The 22,978-nt window shown below is 37.2% G+C and overlaps 1 protein-coding gene across 1 annotated transcript in view; it reads right to left on the minus strand.

Annotated features, from left to right (window-relative positions):
* The window catches only part of ALG5 (ALG5 dolichyl-phosphate beta-glucosyltransferase), a 59,370-nt gene extending 36,624 nt beyond the window's left edge, over positions 1–22,746 (minus strand). The window contains exons 1-6 of the mRNA XM_007495368.3: positions 21,931–22,746; positions 14,997–15,168; positions 11,687–11,733; positions 9,827–9,895; positions 6,893–6,985; positions 3,342–3,455 (exon numbers count right to left, since the gene is read on the minus strand). Coding sequence (XP_007495430.1) covers positions 3,342–3,455; positions 6,893–6,985; positions 9,827–9,895; positions 11,687–11,733; positions 14,997–15,168; positions 21,931–22,017 — 582 coding nt within the window. The 5' untranslated portion in view covers positions 22,018–22,746. The remainder of the gene's footprint in view (positions 1–3,341; positions 3,456–6,892; positions 6,986–9,826; positions 9,896–11,686; positions 11,734–14,996; positions 15,169–21,930) is intronic.
* Positions 22,747–22,978: the final 232 nt, after the last annotated feature.

Raw genomic sequence — 22,978 nt, forward strand, 5'->3', positions numbered from 1 at the left:
CAAGAAAACCTAAATTCCAATCCATCTATAGACACTTAGTACCTGTTTGACACCCAGAAAGTAACTTAATTTGTCTACTTTAAATTCCTCATCTGAGAAATAGAATAATAATAACTTCTATCTCCCAGGATTATAATAAGAATAAAATGAGATATTTGTAAAGCATTTTGCAAACATTAAGACAATATATAAATATCAAATCATCATCATTTTTATCATAATCTTGGGTGATGGAATGAACAATTTACTGGCACTGTAGCAGGTGGTTCATTAACTCTAGGATTTGGAACAATGGCTATTTATTTAGCATAAAACCCCCTTTTGCAGCAACAGCTGCCACACATGAAGTTGCGCTGAATATGTTTGTGGTGGGCAGGGGAGGAAGCATGATGGTTCCTTTCATACTCTCTGATCCAACTAACCTGGCCTTCTTGTTATTCCTTAAACACAATAACCCATCTCTTGCCTCTGGGACTCCATATCTGCTTTACCTCTTTGAATCCCTCAATTCCTCTAAAATTCTGTTGAAGCAACATCTTATACATGAAGCCTTCCTGATCTCCTTCTCCACCCTGCCCCACAGCAAAAATTACCTTTCATTTGTTTGTATAGGCTTCCTTACATAAATGTTGCCTCTCTATCAATAAACATTTATGGAGCTCTTCCATTAGGAATGTAAGCTCCTTGAGGAAAGGGATTATTTCATTTCTGTCTTTGTATGGCTAGGACCTCTAATGGTGTCTGGCATCAGGCAGGTGCTTAATAAATGCTTGTTACTATCATTTCAAACTGGGCTTCAAGACCTCTAGTTAGAAAGAACTCATTACTTTCTAGGGCACCCATTTCCCTTCTGAATAAGTTTATGAGGAAGTTTCTCCCCATATCAAGGGTAACTTGATCTCTTTGCAGTTCCCAACTACTGTTCTTATTTCTGCCCTCTGGAACTTAAGGAGAATAAGTCTAATCCACCTTCCACATGAAAGTCCTTAATACACCTGAAGGCAGCTTGCTATATGTGTTTAAATTCCTCATCTGAGAAATAGAATAATAATAACTTCTATCTCCCAGGATTATTCTCTTAAGACCTAGGAAAAAACCAAAACTTTGGCAGCTTTTGACTAATAGAGGTAATTCAACGATTATCTCTAGGTATCAGCAAGGAATTAGTGCCAAGAATTGATAAGCCTTTTGCTTCTCCCCTTCTGGACCTGACGACAAACTCCTATGTCTTCCTTTTGTAATGGGAAAAGGATAGAGATAGGATATACTAGGAACTCAAGGGAAAGGATTTTAGCAGGCAGAAGGCAGAGGAGGAACAGTTTGGAAGTGACAACTACTAGAGGAGTGACTTCCTGTATGAGGTTGGGCTCTTCTTGTCCAGAAGGGTAGAGGAAAGGCAGGCTTGTTCAACTATCTCAACCTGACTGTGGAGAAAGAGTAAACCCCTAAATCATCTTTGGAGGTACTCTATTTGACTAGGAAACATCTAGAAAAAGATCTGACCACACCTGCTATGCTTTCTAGAAGGTTTTTAATCTAAAAATCCTGTCAGATAGGCTTTGAGTTTTTACCTCAGGGGTCAGAGCCCCTGGGGTGAACTTAGCCATTTGAGATCAATCATAATGGTTTTCAGAGACAGCTTTTGAAATAAATCTAACCAACTACTGAGGGTCATAGATAGGTAGCTTAGTCGGCTTTTGGGGAACACCTAGATAGAAATAGGGAGCTGGTAAGTTAGACAGAAGACTTGAAGTCTCCCTCTTATGAGAGATATAGAGGATTGTGGGGGACAAGTTAGGGACCCCTTGCTCTGATCCTCAGTTTGTATCCCTTCTTAAAATAAAAGAGATACTGTTTTTTAGGTGTTTGCGCAACTGGCCCAGTGAGATAAAGTGATTCTATTTCACTCTCACTAACCAGAGATTAAAATAGCTGAACATCATGGCTGGGTATTCAGGGGAATCCCTAAGTGGAAAGTACTCTATCCTCTCTGGGTCTGGGTTTCCCCTTTAAATAAATATAAATATGCTTATATTTATTTAACTTCATAGACTCAAAGGCTGATGTTTTCAAGGAAGAAGCGCAGCAAACAACCTGGCAGCTAGTTCCCCAAATGTAGGTTCAATTGTGGTCCACATCTGGACAGAGTCAAGGAAGAAAGGACTGTATAAGCTGTGGTATCAAATGGAAAGATCCTGGAGAAAATGTTTTACAGAAATGCTTAAAAACAAACTCAAAGGGTGCTTGACAAGCATATGTATAAGTGCCTTGCTTTTAAGCAAAGGTGACAGCAGGCAGAATAGTTATTTGGGTTCTCCCAAGAGAACCATCATAAAAGGTGCAATATGCAATCCTTAAAGACAATAATATGATTAAAACGCCCCCCTCCCCCACAAACACACCTCCTCCAAACATTTCAGATTGCTGTTAGCATTTTACTTACATGTCAATGGATAGATGAGCTCATCAATGTGATTACTCCCTCTAGTGGTGTTATCCCATCTATGCCTCCCATCCCATGTGCCTTTTCTCCATTTTTCATAAATCCTCTATAATCAAATACCAAAATGAAATACTGGACAGATTCCTTTAGGGTTTCTGATATTCTGTGAGTACCAGTAGTCTTCAAGTCATCCACACACGATCATTTGCTCTCATTATATAATTAACAGATATATTTTTGAGACCATACATTTTCCAGAAATTATTTTTTATGGTATTTCTTACATGCAAATTATTAGTCACATTATGCCATAGTTCACTCATGGCTAACATACACTTCTCTATTGCCATTTCAGTTACTGGAAATTTGACTGCAGTGTTCTATGAGTGGCAGTCTAAGATTGTTATGAAGAGAATAATGATATTAAAAAAGATGGTGAAACTTCTAAAAAAGAATGCTATCCACATCAAGAGAAAGAACTATGGGAGTAGAAACGCAGAAGAAAAACATATGATTTCTCACTTGGTTATATGGGTATAAAACTTGAGGTTGTGATTTTTTAAAAGATTATTACAAATATGAACAATATGGAAATGGATTTTGAGAAACAAGACATGTATAAACCAGTGGAATTGCTGGTCAGCTCCAGGAAAGGGGAGGGACAGAACATGAATCATGTAACCCTGGAAAAATATTCTTAAAAAAAATTATGTAAAAAAATAAAAATAAATTACCCCTAGGGAAAAAAAAGATGGGGTTTTCAGTTTTTCTGTCTTTCTTTATGTGGTAAACATACTTCTATTATAAGTAACTGTAATTTTATATAGGGACATTGTTAAAAAATGTTTCTTTTTTATTTTTAAATTGATATTTAGTGATAATCATTAAATATACTCACAGGCCAAGGCTGTAGATTTCTAAGTCCCTTTTCTAATTTTTCAATATCTGCGAATTTTGTGGCTCCATCGGCATCTGCCATAAGGATCTTTTTTCCTCGAGAAGTAAATACACCCTGCAGTAAGAAATTTCAATAAAAGTTATCTTTTATAAAATTGGCAAAATTATATAGTTTTAATTGCATTAATTAATTTGAAATACTTAAGACTAAAATGAGTCTAAAGTAGAAAAAAGCTAAAATTCACTGAGAGCAACTAATTCACATCTTCGTTTATAATATTCAAATCTTTACATTCTTAGAAGACATTCATTTGTATTACTTTCTGCTACAATCCTGTTTTCAATTGTACAAATGCAAAGGAATGATGGAAGTTTATTAGTAATATTTACAGCAATTGAGAGATGGCCTTAGATTCAGGAAGACCTGGATACAAATATTGCCTCTGACACATACTGACTGTTATACTGTCAAGTTACACTTTTCAATGCCCTGACCAACCCTCTTAAAACTATAAACTGCAGAAGATGCCCCTTTGTATTGGGAGAAGGAGGTTTTCAATCTGAGTTCCTAATACTAGTGATGTCTAACTCAAATAGATCCCTGAAGGCTGCATATTGACTTAGAAAAATCACAAATTAGCATTTACATTGCCCTGTATTCTCAGTTATGTGGTTAAACATTTCTCAATTCTATTTCAATCAAGTCTGGGAGCACCCAATCTGACTTCTCTACTCTACACTAATGAAATTGAAGATTCTATTTTTAAAAAGTGTTTTTTTTTAAAGTAATGTAAATTTAGGGGTAGCTAGGTAAATAAATGGATAGATAGGCCTGGAGAAAGGAGGTCCTGGGTTCAAATGGGAAAGAGACACTTCTCAGCTGTGTGACCCTGGGCAAATCACTTAACCCCAAATGCCTAGCCCTCATTGTTCTTCTGCCTTACAACTAATACTTAATATCAACTCTAAGAGAGAAAGTAAGGGTATAAAAATAAAAATAATAATGAAATGTGGGTTTAAACAACTACTTTTGGGAACCATTGCATAATTAAATGCTTCTTGGTTCAGTAAGTTTTTCCTTATCCTGGCCCTAACATTATAAAGATTGGCAAATAATCATTTACTACTGTCAAAATGTTTCTGTAATCTATATACAACAACCTTTTATATTCTAATCTCCTCTTTCATCACCTTTTTAACTCAAAATTTACTCAAAATTTAACTCAAAATCCAGTAAACCATCTCATTTTTTTTAGATCAGCCTATTACTATAAATCCTTGGCACTTGTTATTTTCCATGTCTTCAGCATTTGCTATTGTTAAATAAACATTCTTAGGCAATTTTCATAGGTTTATTTTCTTCATTCCTATCCTAGATGGTAAAATTTATGCAAATTCTACTTAATCTTATTCTATGCCCATAGTGGGCACTAAATAAATATTATTAACTGTCTAACAAACTTCAGTGTTTGAGTTGTCATTAGGGTTTATGTTAATCATCTGGTTGTTGGAGTTGATAGTACTATCATCTATAAATATAATGAATCAAGTTGAATAAGGGTACTGGCATTTTTAAGGAAAGAATTAAAAAAGATTTGTTAAACTAAGACTGATCATCAATAGGTATGCTTTCTAAACATACTACTGCAGTGTTTTACAAAACATAATCTATAGAATAAGCATGTTTAGGGAGTATAAGCTGTTTGCTGGCATAGCATGCAAAGACAATGTACATGGATAAAGTAACTTTTATGGTGTGGTGCCATTGGGCAATGTCTCCTTGATTAGAATTTGAGCTTCTTGAGGACAAGATCCATGTATCTGCCTTCTGTCTGGTTTTCACAGTGCCTTGAACATAATAAGGGCTTAGGATAGATTGCCTGCCTACAGAAAGTGGAAGACCATCCAGAGAATTTGTTACCAAAAGGTCTAAAAATGTCATGTGGATCTAAGTCAAGAAATGGTGATCTTCTTTAAAATGCAACTAATATCAATTCATCCAACTAACACTTTGCCAATTCATCAGTCTCTTTGACACTTGGCAAATCATGGAATGTGATTTTAAATGATAGTTCTTTGTATAAATTACATGGGTATTATATAAATAAATATGTGTCTCAATATACATATTTTTAAATATAGATTTCATAGTTCCAAATTTTCATGTCACAATGTTTAGAAATTTGAATAAAAAACCAAAAAAAAAAATCTGTAAGTATCCTGCTGTGAGAAGGAATATTTACCCCATGAAAAAGAGGTGTAGGATTTAGAGAACAAATATAAATAGTTTGACTATTGGTACAATATTTAGAAATGCAGACACAAATGAGAATTTCTTTTATTATATGGTATGACAAATCCATTATCAGTTGGTGGTATCATATATCATATTATTTTAACAATGTGATGTCACAGTGATGTGATCACATTAATTAGAATACAGGTAAAAAGAAAAAATAAAAACAGTGGAGTCAAATTTGACATTCAAGTAATTCAAATCCCATTTTTAGTACATTTCTGGAAAGAAGAATGCCATAAAATGGCATAAACTTAGGAAATATGAATGGGAAAGTAAATACCAATACATCTAATCACCTGAAGGTAAAATGGTAAAGGGAGACAGGTCACCCAGATAACCATTTATCTTATAAATGAATAGGTCAGACAGGAGATGTAGGAACACATGTATTATGTTTAGTCTGCAGGGCTTCATACAGGGCACTCAAAAAAGCAAAGAAGCTGATAAATAATTTGAATGTTTGATTCCGCAAAGTACAATCTACATTTTATCATTTTCATTTTAAAATCAAATATCAAGGACATTATGGAAAAACTTGTGGTATATAGTGGATAGAGAGTTGCTTCTAAGTCAGAACAATTGAGTTCAAATTCTGCTTCTATCACTTCATATCTGTGTAACTCTGGATAAGCTCTAGATTTTGCTACCTCATGATAGAGTCCATTTCACTTTGGGGCAGCTTTATTGCTGTTCCATAGTCTGAGGTCACATTTGCTTCTCCATAACTTCCCACATTCTGCCCCTGCATCTGCTTTCTGGAGACAAGCAGAAGTTTAATCCATGTTCCATATGACAAACCTTCACACACTCGAAAACAGCTATCAGATTTACCCTAAATTATTGCTATTCTAGGTTAAACTTGTCCAACTTTCTTCAACTGTTCCTTGTTTGGAATGGTGTCAAGTTGTTCTCAACATCCTGATTATCCTTTTCTGGACAAGCTCTAGCTCATCAACATCCATCCTAAATGTAGTTCTCAGAATAGGACATAGCATGCCACATATAGCCACATCACACAGTTGTACCTGTTCTATATTCTAGACATGATTTATATTAATGCTGTCAAATCTTTATTGACAAGCTAATGTGAAACAAACCAAGGCAGATATTTATATTAATTATTTTTTATGAAACATGTTCTACTGAAACAGAAACTCTGGGGCACATTTGACTAGCTATACAGCATACACAAGCTATGGCTAGTAATAAAGGTTACTAAGAATGTTCATATTTTAAATAAAAGTATCCATTACCATCTTGATAGCTCCACCTTTTCCACGATTCTTCACCATTGTTATTACTCGAACTTTATCATTTCCATATTTTTGGCAATAATTAAGAGCAATCTGTTAGGTACATAGAAGTCATAAAAAATTAATTTGTATTACTATGAAAATATGAATTCCATGTTTCTTATTTTGGTTTAAAAACGATTACTATATTCTATACATGATTACCACTCCCTTCTACATATATTTCTGTGACTTTCAAAATACTGTCCTTCCCTGTTTCAGTTCCTAACTCTACGACAATCTTTTTCTACCTTCTTTGCTAGTTCATCATCTAGATCCTTCTTAAGAGTAGTGATTGGGGTAGCTGGGTAACTCAATGGATTGAAAGCCAGGTCTAGAGATGGGAGGTTCTAGGTTCAAATCTGGGATCAAGCATGTCTCAGCTGTGTGACCCTGGGCAAGTCACCTAACCCTCATTGCCTAGCCCTTTCTACTCTTCTGCCTTGGAATCAATACACAGTATTGCTTCTAAGGTGGAAGGTAAGGGTTTTTAAAAAATAGCTAAAAAATAAAAATTTAAAAAAGGTGGTGATTCCTCATGATTTTCTACTTTGGTGATCTCGTCCTTAAATTTTTTTTTTTAGGTTTTTTCTCTTGATCCTACTGTCCCTATAGCTATTGTCCTGTTTTCCTCAACTCTTTCTCAGAGAAACTCTAAGAAAAATCTGGCTACATTTATTGTCTCCACTATCTCCTGTTCACTTCTGAAATTTGACTCCTGATATTATTACTTAAGAGAAACAACTCTTTTAAGGTTCTTAAATGACTTCTTTTTTTCCCCCCTTAAAACTCTTACCTTCTGTCTTAGTATCAATTCTGTGTATTGGTTCCAAGGCAGAAGAATGGTAAGGGCCAGACAAAGGGTGTTAAATGACTTGCCCAGGGTCATATAGCTAGGAAGTATCTGAGGTCACATTTGAATCCAGGGCCTCTTCTCTCTAGACCTCTCAATCCACCAAGGCACCTAGCTGCTCCCCTTACTGATTTCTTAATTGGCAAATCTCATGGTCTTTTCTCAGTACATCTTTCTGGCCCCCTCTATAGTATTTGACAATGCTGACTATCTCCCTTTTCCTAATGCAGGATTATTGACCCTTTTTTGTGTGTGTATCATGAACACTACTGGCAAATTAGTAAAACCTACCTATCTTCTCAAAATGTTTTTTAAAAGTATAAAATAAAATACACAGGATTATGAAGAAAATTAGTGATACTGAAATGCAATTATTAAAATATTTTCCCTCAAAAAAAGTTCCAGGTTAAGATCTATAGTCCTAGAGGTTATCTTCTGCCTGAGGTTTCATAGCTTTCATTTCTTTAGCCCTTCCCCCTGTCTGACCTCTACTTTTTTTGGTTTTCTTAGGAGTTATAATCCATGTCTCACACTCCATTTCTGGTTGTGCCACAAAACAGTTCTAGGATCTCTTTTTTTTCTCTCTTAACTCTCTTGGTGATTTCATCAGTATGGGTTCTTTCATGAGTTCAATCATTATCTCTTTATAGATGATTCTTAATTTCCCTCCAAATTGCAGTGTCATCCCTACCTGCCTATTATCCTTTTCCTAAAACCTACCCCTCTTTCCACTTTCCTACTTCTTTTGAGGTCACCACCATGCTTCCAGATAATTCAAGCTTAGAACCTTGAAGTCATCCTTAACTCTTGCCTCCTCTTCATTCATTGTATTCAGTTGCCAAATCTTACTGATCCTAACTTCATAATATGTACATCTTAGATCTGACTTTTCTTCACATATCAACTTGGTTCTAGTATTTATCACCTATTGTCCAGAATATAGCAATAGCTTTCCAATTGGTCTTCTTAAACCCACTCTCTTTTCTTCTTAATTCTTCTTCCATACAAATGCCAAGTTGATGCTCTTAAAGCACAAGTCTTTCTATGTCCCTTCCTTGTTTAAGAAGCTACCTAACCTCTAAGATAAAATGTGAATTATGGAGGAACCCAAGACAAATTAGGCCCACTGAGAAAAAGCAGCCATAAAGACACACTTATGAGCTTGCCTAAGATTTCATTGGTAAGGTCAGAGTCTCAAAACAGCAGCTTAAAAAGTAGTCTAGCTATAACCAAAATAAAGACGTCTCTCTTTAAAGCTTCCTTCATAATAATCCTTGAGTTGTTCATTATTTCGATGGCGAAAGAAGCTTCTGTAATGTCATAACCAAATGACTTAGAACCTCCCCCCCCCATTCCTATAAAACCCTAAGTTATTGTCAATATTCTACAATTGCTTGGGTTTGTAGAGATGCCTAGAAAAAATTATGGGTAAAGTCTTTTTATAAACAATATTCTGTGAGAAAGTTACACCCCTAAGAATGATATAATGCTTAAATTTTATATTCTATAAAAACCTTTTTCTTTGTCAATGATAAATGGAAGACCTAGCTACAAATCAAGGTGCTGTGTGTTTGACTTGCTCAGGGTCTCTGCCAGTCATTCAGGTGTTTGCTCTTTCTAGTTTGTCTCTCCCTGTCTTTCACTTTCACTCACTCATGAGGAGTTGGCCTCCTTATCAAGCTGACTCTTCTCTGAGGCTGTGACAGTGGGTAAAACCCTGATTAGCTGGCCTTACATCCAGTCATATCACTCAGCAGTAAACTCTTATAATTTGCTTTTTTAAAAAACTCTTACCTTCCATCTTAGAATCAATACTCTGTATTGGTTCTAAGGCAGAAAAGCACTAGGGCAGTGACTCAGTTTCATTGACTATAAAATAGTGATAAAAATAGCACCAATGTTCCAAGTTATGAGAATGAGAAAATATTTTATAAAGTGCTTAGCACAGTGCCTAGTATATAGTAGCCATTATATACATGCTAACTATTATTACTATATCTAATGTCACATTTTCTTAGATAAAGTTCTATAAACTTCTTTACCTGTGAGGTCTGGTCTTTACTGCCATCGTCAACCACGATCACTTCATATGTGAATGTAGGATCTTGTTTCTTCAAAAAACAAAAATGGAACACACCATTTAGTACAACTATCTCTAGGAGAAGTCTTGATAGAGTTTTAAAATAATTTTATTTAGTAACTTAGGATGATTCCTTCAAATTAAACTAAAATTATTTATCTTTGGTGTATGGATAATCACACACACACACACACACATACACACACACACACACACACACAATACCAAGATAAAAACAAGAAGGAAAGCAACTAGGCATGGAAAAAGAGGAGTGACTATTGACTAACTCTCTCTTTTGTCTATGCCAGGGAGTTGAGTAATTTAATTTTTGGTTTTCCTTTGACAGTATGTTTAAGTTTTTACAAATAAACATGTTCCTTCTGCATATAATGTCATGTTTCAAGTCATGCCATTCTTAAAAGAATCCTCCAATAACTGCTCAAGTTATTATTTTAAGAATGAAGAAAAAAACTAAAGAGTTATTTAAAAGAAAACATTTTCTCCTCAAAATCGAGGGAGAATATTTAAAGGAAAAATATAAGAATATAGAAAAGCTTTGGAATTAAATCAGTTTATTGACCTGATTTAATTCATGTTGTTTCCTTAAAATTTACAAATGTTAAAAATGTATAGTGGTACCATACTACTACATTTAAATAAAACATATGCTAATTATACTATTTAGATCCAAGTTGGGAGACCATATGGTACACTGCCTTTGGATAAAGCTGGTTTTAAAGTCAGAAAAGTCTAGATTCAGTCTGTCTTTGATACATATTGGTTATGTGATTCTAGATAAGTCACTTAACCTCCAAGTGATATTGGTGACTCTTTTAAGGTTTTATGTTGCAGATAAGCTGCTGATATTCATTGGTAGAGGGTTCTAGTCCATAATCCTATATCTAAATCCAAATTAAAAAATTATTACACATGAATTAAGAAAATAGCTGTTTTTATATATGAAGCATTAAAGGAGAAGATAAAAAACAAAACTCTACTACCATCCAGGAAATATATGCATCTTTTCATGCCTTTTAAAAAGATGCCAGTCTGTCAGTAGGTGCTAATAAAATTATAACTCATGAATTTAAATTTCTAGTTAAAGAATACATGGCAACACTTCATGTATGTTATGCATTAGGCAAAGCTGTTTACCACAATCATGCAGAGTCCTCTATTTTTCAGTAAGGAGATGACAAATTATTGACTGATATCATCACCATCATATGATGGTGCAAAATGAGCAAGATCTTAGATTTTAAGCTTGAAGGGATCTCAGGAGCTACCTAGGCCAATCCACTCAGTTTATAGATGTTGTCTAGAGAAGAGGTATCAATAAAGCCATTCTTCTTTCTATGGGAAAAATAAACTAACAAAACTTTCCTCTATAAATCAAAGGTGGCATGTTTTAGCCTAAATAATATTCAAATGTAAGTAGCCCCAGAATGGTACAGCCTATTAATGGTTCTGGCTAGCCAGAAGATGCAGCAGGCAAAGATGAGAAGGATTAGGATGTTATAAAGAAGAAATTTTAAAGAATATGCTTTAGTCATAATCAGAACTATAGAAAACTATTGATGTGCTGGTTTTGTCATTGTGTTATGAATTGAACATGCCTAATATGGATCAGTAAGATACCGTGTCAACCTAGGGGAGTATTCCATGCACATGATTTTGCAAAAGAGCAGGATCTTGCTTCCATTCCAGGGACTGTAACTAGGGATGCATTTAGCATCTGATCCACAAGTCATAAAGAATATCTGCATTCCAATGAAGTTTTAATTAATTAAATGACTTAGTTTTATATGAAGAAATATTATACCTGTCTCATCTCTAGATATTCCAGAGCTTCATCCATCATCAGAGGCACTAAAAAAAAAAGTTGAATATTACTTTACAAAACTACTTACTAAATCAATTAACTCAGCATTAAATTTGTGTCTTTAATACAACTAATAGTTTCTAGGAAATACTGTGTGAAGTCTCATAAATAAGTCTGTTTTGTACACAATTGTTTGCATGTTGTCTACCCCATGAGACTTATGAGCTACCTGAGAACAGGGATTGTTTTTAATCTTTCTTTGTATCTAAAATGTTTAGTACTGTCTGACACATAGTAAGTGTTGGTAAATTTTGAATGGCTGAGTGACTGACATAGCTGGACCTGTGTTTTGGGAAAATTAAGTTCTGAAGTTGCAAAAAGTACAGAGCTTCATAACCATTGTTACCTTCGTGATCATTATTTATATGGTAGGTATTGGAGGCCTTTCACAATCGTGGCAATCTTGCTGTGAATTAACTGTTGCTAAATAATGTGCTTCCTAATCCATGGCATTAAAAACTGAGCAAATCCTATCCAGTTGTTGTCTGTTCTGGGGAAGTATAGTCTAATGCCATTTTTAAAGATGAGGAAGCTGAGACCCTGAAAGTGGAAATAACCTATTCTAGAACATACAGCCAGTTAACATCAGGGAAAGGATCTGAATCTGTTTTACATGTCTATAAATCACATTTGCTATGAAATTATTTCCTACTTATTCATATCAAATTTGTTTTATTAATTCAAGTTTCTCATTGATCTTGGCTCTATTCTTAAGAATCTTCTACCTTGTGAAAGGGAATTCTTTATTCTCTTTGTCCATTTTGAGTTCATAAATCAAGAAACCCCTACTTAACATTTTGTTAGCTATCAAATAAGAGAATTTACAAATCACTTACTTAGAGAGCTCCACCTTTTTAACTTAGTCAGAAACCTGTGAATCCTTTGATAAAGAGTTTATACCCTCAGAGGAAGAGAGGTGGATCCCACAGACACTGCCCCACTGGGCAGTGCTAGGCAATTTGGAAGCTGTGATTGGCCCCTTTGAAGAAGGGAAGGGACAGGAAGTGACATGGAAAAAGGACCATAACAAGTCAGGAACTTCCTGCCCTCCTCTCTTCTCCTTTGGTCTTTTTTGGACTTCTGGCTTAAAGAGATTCCTGCCTTGATGGCTCTGCAAGGTGATCCTCTCTGCTCATTGGCGTTTTGGTGGGATATTCCCATCAGTATGAGTTCTGTGAAGAGACTCTTTTCCTTGGATCCTGCATTGGCTTGCTGGTGAGTGACTCAGACTTCCATATGGAGATTGGAACTTTGTCATGGAGTAAGCTGAATTTCATTGGATCAGCACTTAGGGTGGACTAGGCAACTCCTTACCTATTTCCCTCCTAAATTTCACACTTTAACTCTTTCACTTCCTTGTTATATATAAAAGCTAACAGTTTTTTTCTGGCTTAGGGATATTTTAATTTGGCGACCAAAACAATGAATTTATAACTCTTATTTAGTCAAAACCCCAATTTAATCCTTACAGCCTGAAGGGATATCTTTTGTCTAAAGTATTACCTTTCCTTAGGCAAGCTGACAGAGTTTAGGGTCTGTACCAGGTGCTACTTCTTGTATTTGTTTCTCCTCTTTTGGAGATGTGATAGGAAGTCTTTCATCCTCCATCTCTCTCTAGGTTACAGTCCCATAATTATAATAGCATCCTAGACAATTTGAACTAGATGACTGTAGGCATCTCAAACTTAGTACGTCCAAATTAAAACTCAAGTTTTTTGCTCTCTCTTTCTCCCTGCTATCTCTCCCATTCCAACTCACCTCTTTTGAACTTTATAATTTCTCTCAAAGGCTCCATTATCCTTTCTATGACACAAGGTCACTCTTAATTCCTCATTTACCTTCCCCTTCATATCCAATTAAGTTTCAAGTTTTGCCATTTCTATGTTTATGACATCTCTAACACTTCCCATCTATCACCATAGTTCAGATCCTCATTACATTTTGACTAGACTTTGGCAATAGCTCCCTAATTCCTGCTTCTAGTCTCTCCCTTATTCAATTAATTGGAAGGAAACATGATGGTTCCATGACAATACTATTCCTGGAAAAGTACTTTTCCTCTTTTGATTAAAAGTACTCTAATTCTTTTGGTGATTTATGCTTATAATCCTGGAGGCCCAGTACTTTGCACAGTGAAGGTACTCAATATATACTTCTTGATCAAATGATCTTTGGCTATTCCTTATTCTTCCTATTATGTTATACCAGGCCCTTCATTTCCACTTCAACCATCATCACTGTAGTTCAGGCACTAATGATTTTGTAATTACAAAATTTTAATGGTTTCTTGACTGGTATTTCTGCCTCTGGCCTTAATTTCCTTTAATCTATCCTGAACTGATATCAGTTTTACTTCACTAAAATGCCAATTTCATCAAGTCCCATCCTACCAGCCAATGACCTTCAGAACCAACTTTGTAATCTAGCCAAACTAGTTTTCTCACTAGGAAACTTTATCTTTCTACATATATATATATATATATATATATATAAATATAATTATTAAGCCTTCTTCTTTGTAAAACTTTGTAAAACACTGAGCTAGATCAATATGTTATATATTATATATAATACTATAATAACAATAAATATAATATAATAGCATATATTGGTCTAGCACAATGTTTTACAAATAAGAAAGCTTAATAGGAATTAGCTGGATTTTAATTTACATTATTATTTAAGAGAGGTAATTTGGTATAGTGGAAAGAGAGCTGTTATCAAAGGCAAGAAGACTTGAGTTTAGGTCCCACCCCTCCTATATTATCCAGACAAAAAATCTAACAGCTCAAAGCTCTGAGCAACTAAGATAAGTTACAGATAAAGTGGTGATCTGAGTTGGTAGTGGGAGATTCCTCTCTAGGGAGTTCCCTACACCAATGAAATCAAAGGCTCAGTCTTTATGCCAATTATTATTCAAATGTTTCACTTTCTGAATTCCTAACTAAAGAACCAGATTCTAAAAGGCAGGTGGCAAGTCATATTCCCATATGTGTAGCAGTGTTATAGATAGAGAGCTAATTCAAATCCTTGTTTATTGCTCATTTGACTATGAGAACAGGAAAATGGAAGCAAATAGAATCCCAACCCTTTAAAAATAATTTAAATAAATGTCCTATAAAACTTCAGAACTATTTAATAGCCATTTTGTAGTTGTAATAATTATCGACATTCTGGAAATCTTCTAATACAAATGCCACACAAAAGATCCCACGCTCCTTCCCCACTACCCAAACCAAACTGTACTTACACCGTTTTTCTTCATTATATGAAGGCACAACTACGGACAACTGCTTAGTTGGTGAGTCATGTATAGTTGGTAAAGTTTCCTTCTTGTCTGCTGCATTTAAAAAGAAATTCTTTTCTTTGTGCCAATAACTGTCTGGAATTTTGGTAGCAGATAGAAAGGCAACACAAGATAGCTAAAAGTAGAATAAAATGTACAGTTAAATACAAGCTGGTCTTTTCTTGTTAGGTTAGTACAGTTAAAATACAGTTTCTACAACCTATTTTTATAGAATATGGCTATGCAATTCCGGTATCCTTTTGGGATGTATAAAACCAAAATATAGCCTGGCCTCCACTTTGGAATTCTTTAATAATAATAATAATAACAAGCACTAACATTTAGAGTGCTTTAACATTTGTGAAGTGTTTTAAAAATATTATTCTATCCTTACAAAAACCCTATGGTTTTATTATTACCTCCATTACAGATGAGGAAACTGAGGCAGAGAGCAGTTAAATGACTTGTCCAAGTATATACATAAACCTAAATCTTCTTGAGTTCAGATCCAAAACTCCATCCATTGCACCTCCAAGCTGCTGAGGGAATTATGGAGACTCCAAAGTGCTGCTGGTGCTGCAGCCCAAAAGGGCTGGAGATACACTGCTGCTGCTGCTACCATCCAAAAGAATTGTTCTTGATGGCGGCCCTTTTTCTTTGGATACTGCTATTGCTGCTCTAGTTCTTCTCTACCTCTAGCTCTTCCAGTCCAAAAGTGAATTCTATCTGTTGATTCTAAGTATCTTACTTAGTAATGTCTGGAGGACCTCCTCCTTTTTCCTCCTCACTTTTTTGCTTCTACTTCTTACCAATAACTGTGTTCAGTGAACAACTATAATCCTTTCACCAACATTTTCCCAAGCTTTTGTTTCTAACTTGGAGTCATCTTTGATTCTCCCCTGCTCCTTATCCTACACATATAAATGACAAGTTCTGTCATTTCTACTTCCACAGTATTTCTTGCATTTGGCCTGTCCTCTATTCCACTACAAGTACCCTAACTCAGGTCTTCTCTCTTTTATTAAGTTATTGTAATTGCCTCCTAATTGGTTTTGTCATGAGGTTAACTTCTTTCTAATCTATTCTCTAGACCACTGCCTAAATGATCTTTCTAATGCTATGCTATAATACTCTTATGTCTAAAAATGGGGTGGGGGAGGCTTGAGTGGCTCTCTTCTAACTCTGGAATTCAAGTCTATCTACAATCTGGCCCCAACCTACCTGTCCGATCTCATTCCTTTTCATGTAAGCTATGCTTCAGCTGAATGGAATTATTTTGTGCCCTTGCTCATGCCACCCCCATACCTGGAATTCTCTTTTCTCTAACCATTCCCACCTGTTGAAGTACTTCCTCTTAGTGGCAACTGGGTGGCTCAGTGGATTGAGAGCTGGGCCCAGAGATGGGAGGTCCTGGGTTCAAATCCGACCTCAGACACTTCTGAGCTGGGTAACCCTGGGCAAGTCACTTAACCCCCATTGCTAGCCCTTACCACTCTTTTTGCCTTAGAACCAATACACAGTCTGGAAATTAAGGTTAAAAAAAAAAAAAGAATTCCCTCTAATATCTATCTCCTTACATGTCAACTTCTCCCTGAAGTCTTCACTGATTCCTGTCCTGCTTGGAGAACTAGTGAAAATGCACTCTTCCTCAAATTTCTCATGGTCCTTTGCCTGTGTTGTGGGAGAAATACCCCCAAATTTGTAAGAGGGTCTAGCCCCAAGACTGGGAAATGCAAACTCCATTCAATCCAGAAGTAAGAATTTTATTTGAAGTAGTTTACTGTGGTATAATAGTCTAATAGCTGGTGGAATACTCTGAGAGCTACTTAGGTAGCTGTAGGGCTGATGGACAAGCCCAGGAGTTAGTAAAGTATTCTATTTGGAGCTGACAGTATGGAGTAATAGCAGAGAGGCAGCTTCTACTGAGGAGTGGCAGCTTCCACTATAAAGTAGCTGCTTCCTCTGTAAAGTGACAGCTTCGACACCCTGTGGATCACAGTTAGCATATTTATAGGGGTCTGGGAACTTGTCATCTCCCATCCCAAAGAAATCTTTACCTTTCCTGAAAAACCTGGAAGATGGGCAAGGCCAAAATCAGATGGAGATGTGTTTTAGGATTTGTTGTCATGGGGAATAAGCAGCATGAGCAAGTTTGAGGGATTCTTTTGGAATGCCAGAGTACCCAGTGTGCAGGTTCCATGTTTTCTCATTGTCTGCCTTGTTATCATTTGTCATTGTGGGAGAGGTCTTGCTGCCCTTCTGGAACAAGAACATGGTGGGAGGGGGTCCTTTGCAGTACACTGGAGGACCACTGTAATTAATTATGTCTTACAGTTCTAAGAACAATATGAGTAATTAATACATAGAGCTGATGCTCAGTATTGAATATTACAGATCCAGTACACAGAATGGGTAAATTGATCAATTTGCAATTCATGCTTGACTAATGCTCAAAATGCTCAGGTTTTGCAGTTGATGTTTAGCCAGTGCGAACTAGTAAGAAATGCAAGATTACAGAGTATGAGGGTCCCATTCCTATTATTATCCCTCACTGTCAGCCCACCTCTAACTCACCCTTGCATGATTTTTATTTGTTTATCCTTCCACCCACTGTCATGGCTCATATTTCTTTTTGTATACCCAAAGTTCAGTAGACACATAGGAGCTGCTTAATAGATTTACTGAATTAAATTCATTTAATTCCCCCTGAATACCTGTCCCTTTAATATTTTGTTGTTGGCATAATCATACTTTCCAAGAACCTAGGCTTGAAACTTGGAGTCATTTTTTATTCTTCCCTCTTCTTAATTTTTCAAACCATGTGGTTTGAAACTTTTCTAAGTTTTTATCTCTGAAACATATCATACTGCTGACTACTTCCTTTCTGAATAGCCAGAAATGCCCTCCTCTCTGGGTTTCTGTGATGTTGGTATCTCTTTTTTTTCCCCTACCATTATCCATCTGACTACTTTATCTCAGTCTCCTTTCCTGTATTGTCATCCATGTCCCCCTTCCTAACAATGGTTACACCCAAAGACATTTCTTCTCTTCTTTCTCAATAATTTAATCAACTTCCATGGTTTCAACTAATAATTTCTGTGCTAGTGACTTCTGTATCTTTAATTTCATCCTTGGTCTCTCTCCAGGGCTTCTGTCTCACAATATCAACAGCCTCCTAGACAATTTGAACTAGATGACCATAGGCATCTGAAATTCAGCATGTCCAAATTAAAACTCAGTATTTTTCTCTCCCTTCTACCTCAACTAACCTCTCTTTTGAACTTTTATTAGTTCTGTCAAAGGCACCACCCTACTTCTCACAACACAATCATTCCTTACTCTTCCTTCTCCTCACATCCAATTAATTTCAAATTTTCTCATTTCTATGTCAACAAAATCACTGGGATCTGTTCCCTGCTTGCTACACTTATCTATCACCTTTTGTTTGGACTTTTCAATAGCTTCCTAAGTGGAATTCTTGCTTCCAGACTTTCCTTTATTCAATTCACCTTGCACAATTATTTCTAAAATAAAGCTCCTAAAAGCATTAAGACCATATCACTCCACTACTGAAGAATCTTCAATGGCTTCTGCCTTTATCTTAAAATGTAAATTCTTCATCTTGGCATTTAAAGTCTTTCACAATCTAACTCCAGACTATATTTTCTCATATAATTCCCACTTACATAACTAACTATATATCTAATAATCTACTAAGCAAAACTGGCCAACTTGCTGCTCCTCATACATAACATTCTATCTCCATGTCTTTGTACATGATCCATTCATACTTGGAAAACATTCTCACCTGCACTTCCATCTAGTGCCACCTAAAATACCTACTAGGCCCCAGGATATTAAATGACTTGCCCAAGATTATAGAAGTAGTATCAAAAGTGAAATTTGAATCTATGTGATCTGATGCCTGGAACCAACGTTCTTTCTATTAAGTATGCTGTTGCCTCAATTGTCTCAGTGGTAACCACTTACTCATGAATGAGCTTTCAGACCACAATACCAGCACCTACAATGAAGTGTGCAGAATAGGAACCTTATAAATAATTGCTGAATAAATTAGTTTTGTTTAGATTTGTTTGATCATTTGACTAGGAATAATGACCTAAACATATTATTTCTACAGCTTAAACATTTACCCACTTTAATTTATACAAATTCTTATATGGACTGAATGTAAGTTTCCCAACTGGATATAACCTCCGTGAGAGAAGAGCCTTAATAAGAGATTCTGGATCTGGAGTAAATTCAGTTAAAGAATGAATATTTCTGTAACGTAGGTGAAGAAAACTAGAGACAGACCATAGGAGATGAGGCAGAACTGGGAAGTCATGTTAGAAGAGGGTCTTGAGATAAGGATGAAGATGACTATAAGCCAGGTACTAAGCTTATTAGGGAAAAAGAAGAATGTCTTGGCAATTCCAGAGATGTTAGCCACAAGGTAAGAGATGATGGAATGAAACTTAAGCGTTGCTTGTTGAGTGAAAAAGGCAGAGAGAGCATGACTGAGCAAGGAATTGCCAATTCTTCCTCCTTGTATGTCAGGGATTATAAGAGAAATAGCAGCCAGATTTAGAAAGAGTCAGAAAAAACATCCATCTTCCCAAGAATGCTAAATTTTATAGGTACCACAACTCAGAAGCAATATGAGAAGATATCTAGGAGACACAGGAAAGTGGTAGCTGAGTGAAGGGGTCAGATGTGAGAAATGTTGTAAAGGCACAAAAGGCAATATCTGACAACTGACTGGATATGTGGGATCAAGGTAAGTGACATGGCAAGGATAATGCTAAGATTATGAACCTGAGAAACCACAAGGATAACTCTAACTTAAAGAAGATTTGAAGAGGGAAATATTTATGAGGAAAGGTATTGAGTTCAGTTTTAGACATGTCAAGCTTATCCTGTTTCTGGGACATTCAGGTTTACATCCAGTATTTGCAGGTACCTGTCATATCATCTCCAGCAAGACCAGCAATCCTGCTCCCTTGCCCTTTCCTGGGCCCATCTGCCTTTTCAACCACAAACTGAAGGATCTCCTGCAGCAGGAGCCAAAGAGGACAAACTCCTCTTCTTCTACAACAAATCTCTCCAGCTAGTTACCCTGTTCCTTCATTGTCTCCCTGGGATCCTTCTTCAGGAAGCACAGGACTGGGGAGAACTCTGAGGAAGGAGGAAGTAGTGCCTTTCCAGATGTCAGTATCTGAGGCACTATCTTGGCTTTTATGACCCAATTACTATTAGAACTTTGTAATAAAGTTGAACCCCCCCCCCTTGTTTTCTTAGGACATAACATCTATATTATGCAAGATAAATGTTTGCTAAATTTAATTCTTCAATGTCTGAATTTCAATTTGGAGAGTGGAACAGAAACTGGATTCTTCCTTCAAAACAGACATGGCTGAACTGTCTGAAAAATTTAATATTGTTCCATTCAACAATACAATCTGCTAGAATTCATCTTTTACCCAGATACAAGTCCCAAAGACAAGCAAGTCTCAAACAAGAATATGGGTATTGCTTCATCTACAGAAGAAATCTTCCCAAGATGCACTAGAAGTACAGAGCAAAGAAGTCTAAGCTTTTAGCATTTACTAAACATGGATTGCCTAGGATATTATTCTCTAGCAAGATTCAGTTCTATACCATCTATTATATAGTCTTTACTCAAATCTTTTGAAATTCTTCGTAATTGGGGTGTCCCTCAATTGGGGAATGGCTGAATAAATTGTGGTATATGATGGTGATGAATATTATTGTGCTGAAAGGAATAATGAACTGAAAGAATTCCATGTGAACTATAAAGACCTCCAGGAATTGATGCAGAGTGAAAAGAGCAGAACTAGAATATTGTACACAGAGACTGATACTCTGTGGCACAATCGAATGTAATGGACTTCTCTACTAGCAGCAATGCAATGATCCAGGACAATTGGGAATAACTTATGAGAAAGAACACTATCCACATCCAGAGAAAGAACTGTGGGAACAGAAATGCAGAAGAAAAACATATGATTGATAGGGATATGATTAGGGTTTTGATGTTAAAAAGATCACTCTACTGCAAACAGTATATGCAACCCTAACCCTTGCTTCCAATTGCGGCTATCTTCATTCATTTATTCTTCTCTCTTAGAACATTACCTGGCACACGGGGACTTTTTTGTATGCTTATTTATTCATTCATTGCTCCTTAAATTATTACCAAGAGGTTACATTTGGCACTGCCCTATCACCACTTTCTCTTTCCCTGGGCAAATAAAGTGGAAAGACTGGAACATAATGGAAGCGAAGAAATGAAGAGGAACTATCTCAGTGTCACAGGATCCAGAATACAAAGTGTGATGAGAAGACTGGTGGGAAAGGTAGGCTGAGGGGTTGGATGGTGGCAAAAGATATATATCACTTAGTAAGGAAGCTACAAGTTAAAGATTCTTAAGTCTGTGAGGACAGGGGTGGGGGTTGTGGGTGGTGGCGAGGATGATTCAGGACCCCAAGGGTGAGGCAGTATGGTGGGTGGGGTGGAAAGAGCACAGATGTGGGGGCAGAGAAACTGGATTCAAATCCTGGGTCTGAAAATAAGACTGAGTCTTAAATTATTTCCTCCCTAAGTCTCAGTTTCCCCATCTGTAAAATGAGGGAGTTAGCCCCAGATTCCCTTCCAGCTCTAACTACGGACTAGGGTGAGAACTAGAGGGTGAGGATTCTTGCCTGGCGGAGTGGGCCGGAGAAAAGGGCCTGGATCGGAGATCAGGGCCTGGGTTGGAGACCCGAAGCCTGAAGGGGAAGGGCAGTCGAGGGCGCGGGGCCCCGGGGCTAGAGGTGTTGGGGGGATAGTCCTAGGGGAAGGCGGGCCCGCTGGGCCAAGGTTCCAGACCCTCACCTTCTTCATCAGAATCAGCGCCGCGGCCACGAGCGCCACCGCCAGCGCCACCACGAGCAGCCACAGCTGTTCCAGGAGAAGCCCCATTCTCCATCCCCAGGGCCGACGGCTCCGCTCAATCTGGCCCTATCCTGCACCTACACCTAAGCGGAAGTGCCTACCACTTTGCTGGTAGGGCTCCGACAGCGCCCCGCCTCCCGCGTAGGGAAGGACACCTCGCCTGGGCCCGGCTCCCGGTCCACTCTCACAGCGCCGCCTGCCGGCAACGTGCCGCTGCGAGCCTCACTTTGACAGACCGGCTCCCATCACGCATGTACAGCCAGCCTTTGGCTTTTTTCCCTCGCCCCCTTCGAGCATTTATTTTCCGGGGCGTAATCTTTGTAATCTTTGCTCCGGAGTTTCTTCGGTGCCTGTCAGCTTTCCTTTGTTAGTCTGAATTCTTAGGGAAAAAGGATAGTCTCCTTTTTTTCCAGCAGACCTGCCTCCTGGAACCCAGTGCCCTAGTCGTGCTCCGCCTCACCCTCAGAAACGAATCTTTCAAGAGGTGGGATATTTTGGTCCATCTCAAAAAAAGTTTTATAAATTTAGTGATTCTTTTATACGATGTATAATGGATTCCCTGAAAAAACCACACAAACAAGCCAAACGCGTACTAATATCTGCTGTTATTTAGACGTGGAATACGGCGTATCTTATTCTTGGGTGGCTGCAAATAGCAAAAAATCCACTCACCCCACCAGGCGCTGGACTTCACAAGCCTAGTGGAAGAAAACCTCCCAACCTTACACCAATAAAAAGGAAGGGGGGGGGGGGGGGGGAGGAGCAAAAGACAGGACTATAAACCGATTGTACTGGGCTCCGCCCAAGTCCTCCCTTCTTCAAGGCTAGACTGTAAATTTTTCTACCGAGACTATGTATTCAAAAGCTGTCTCCAGCTCCCGAACTGAATATCTAGGCAAACCACGCCTGGATGCGCTCCCCACAAGCAAACCCCCAAGGGGGCACCACAGGGAAGACGCCAACTAAGCCTGTTTTCTCTAGTCCATAT

This window comes from Monodelphis domestica, chromosome 4 (genome assembly GCF_027887165.1).
Source record: "Monodelphis domestica isolate mMonDom1 chromosome 4, mMonDom1.pri, whole genome shotgun sequence".
Classification (NCBI taxonomy): Eukaryota; Metazoa; Chordata; class Mammalia; order Didelphimorphia; family Didelphidae; genus Monodelphis; species Monodelphis domestica.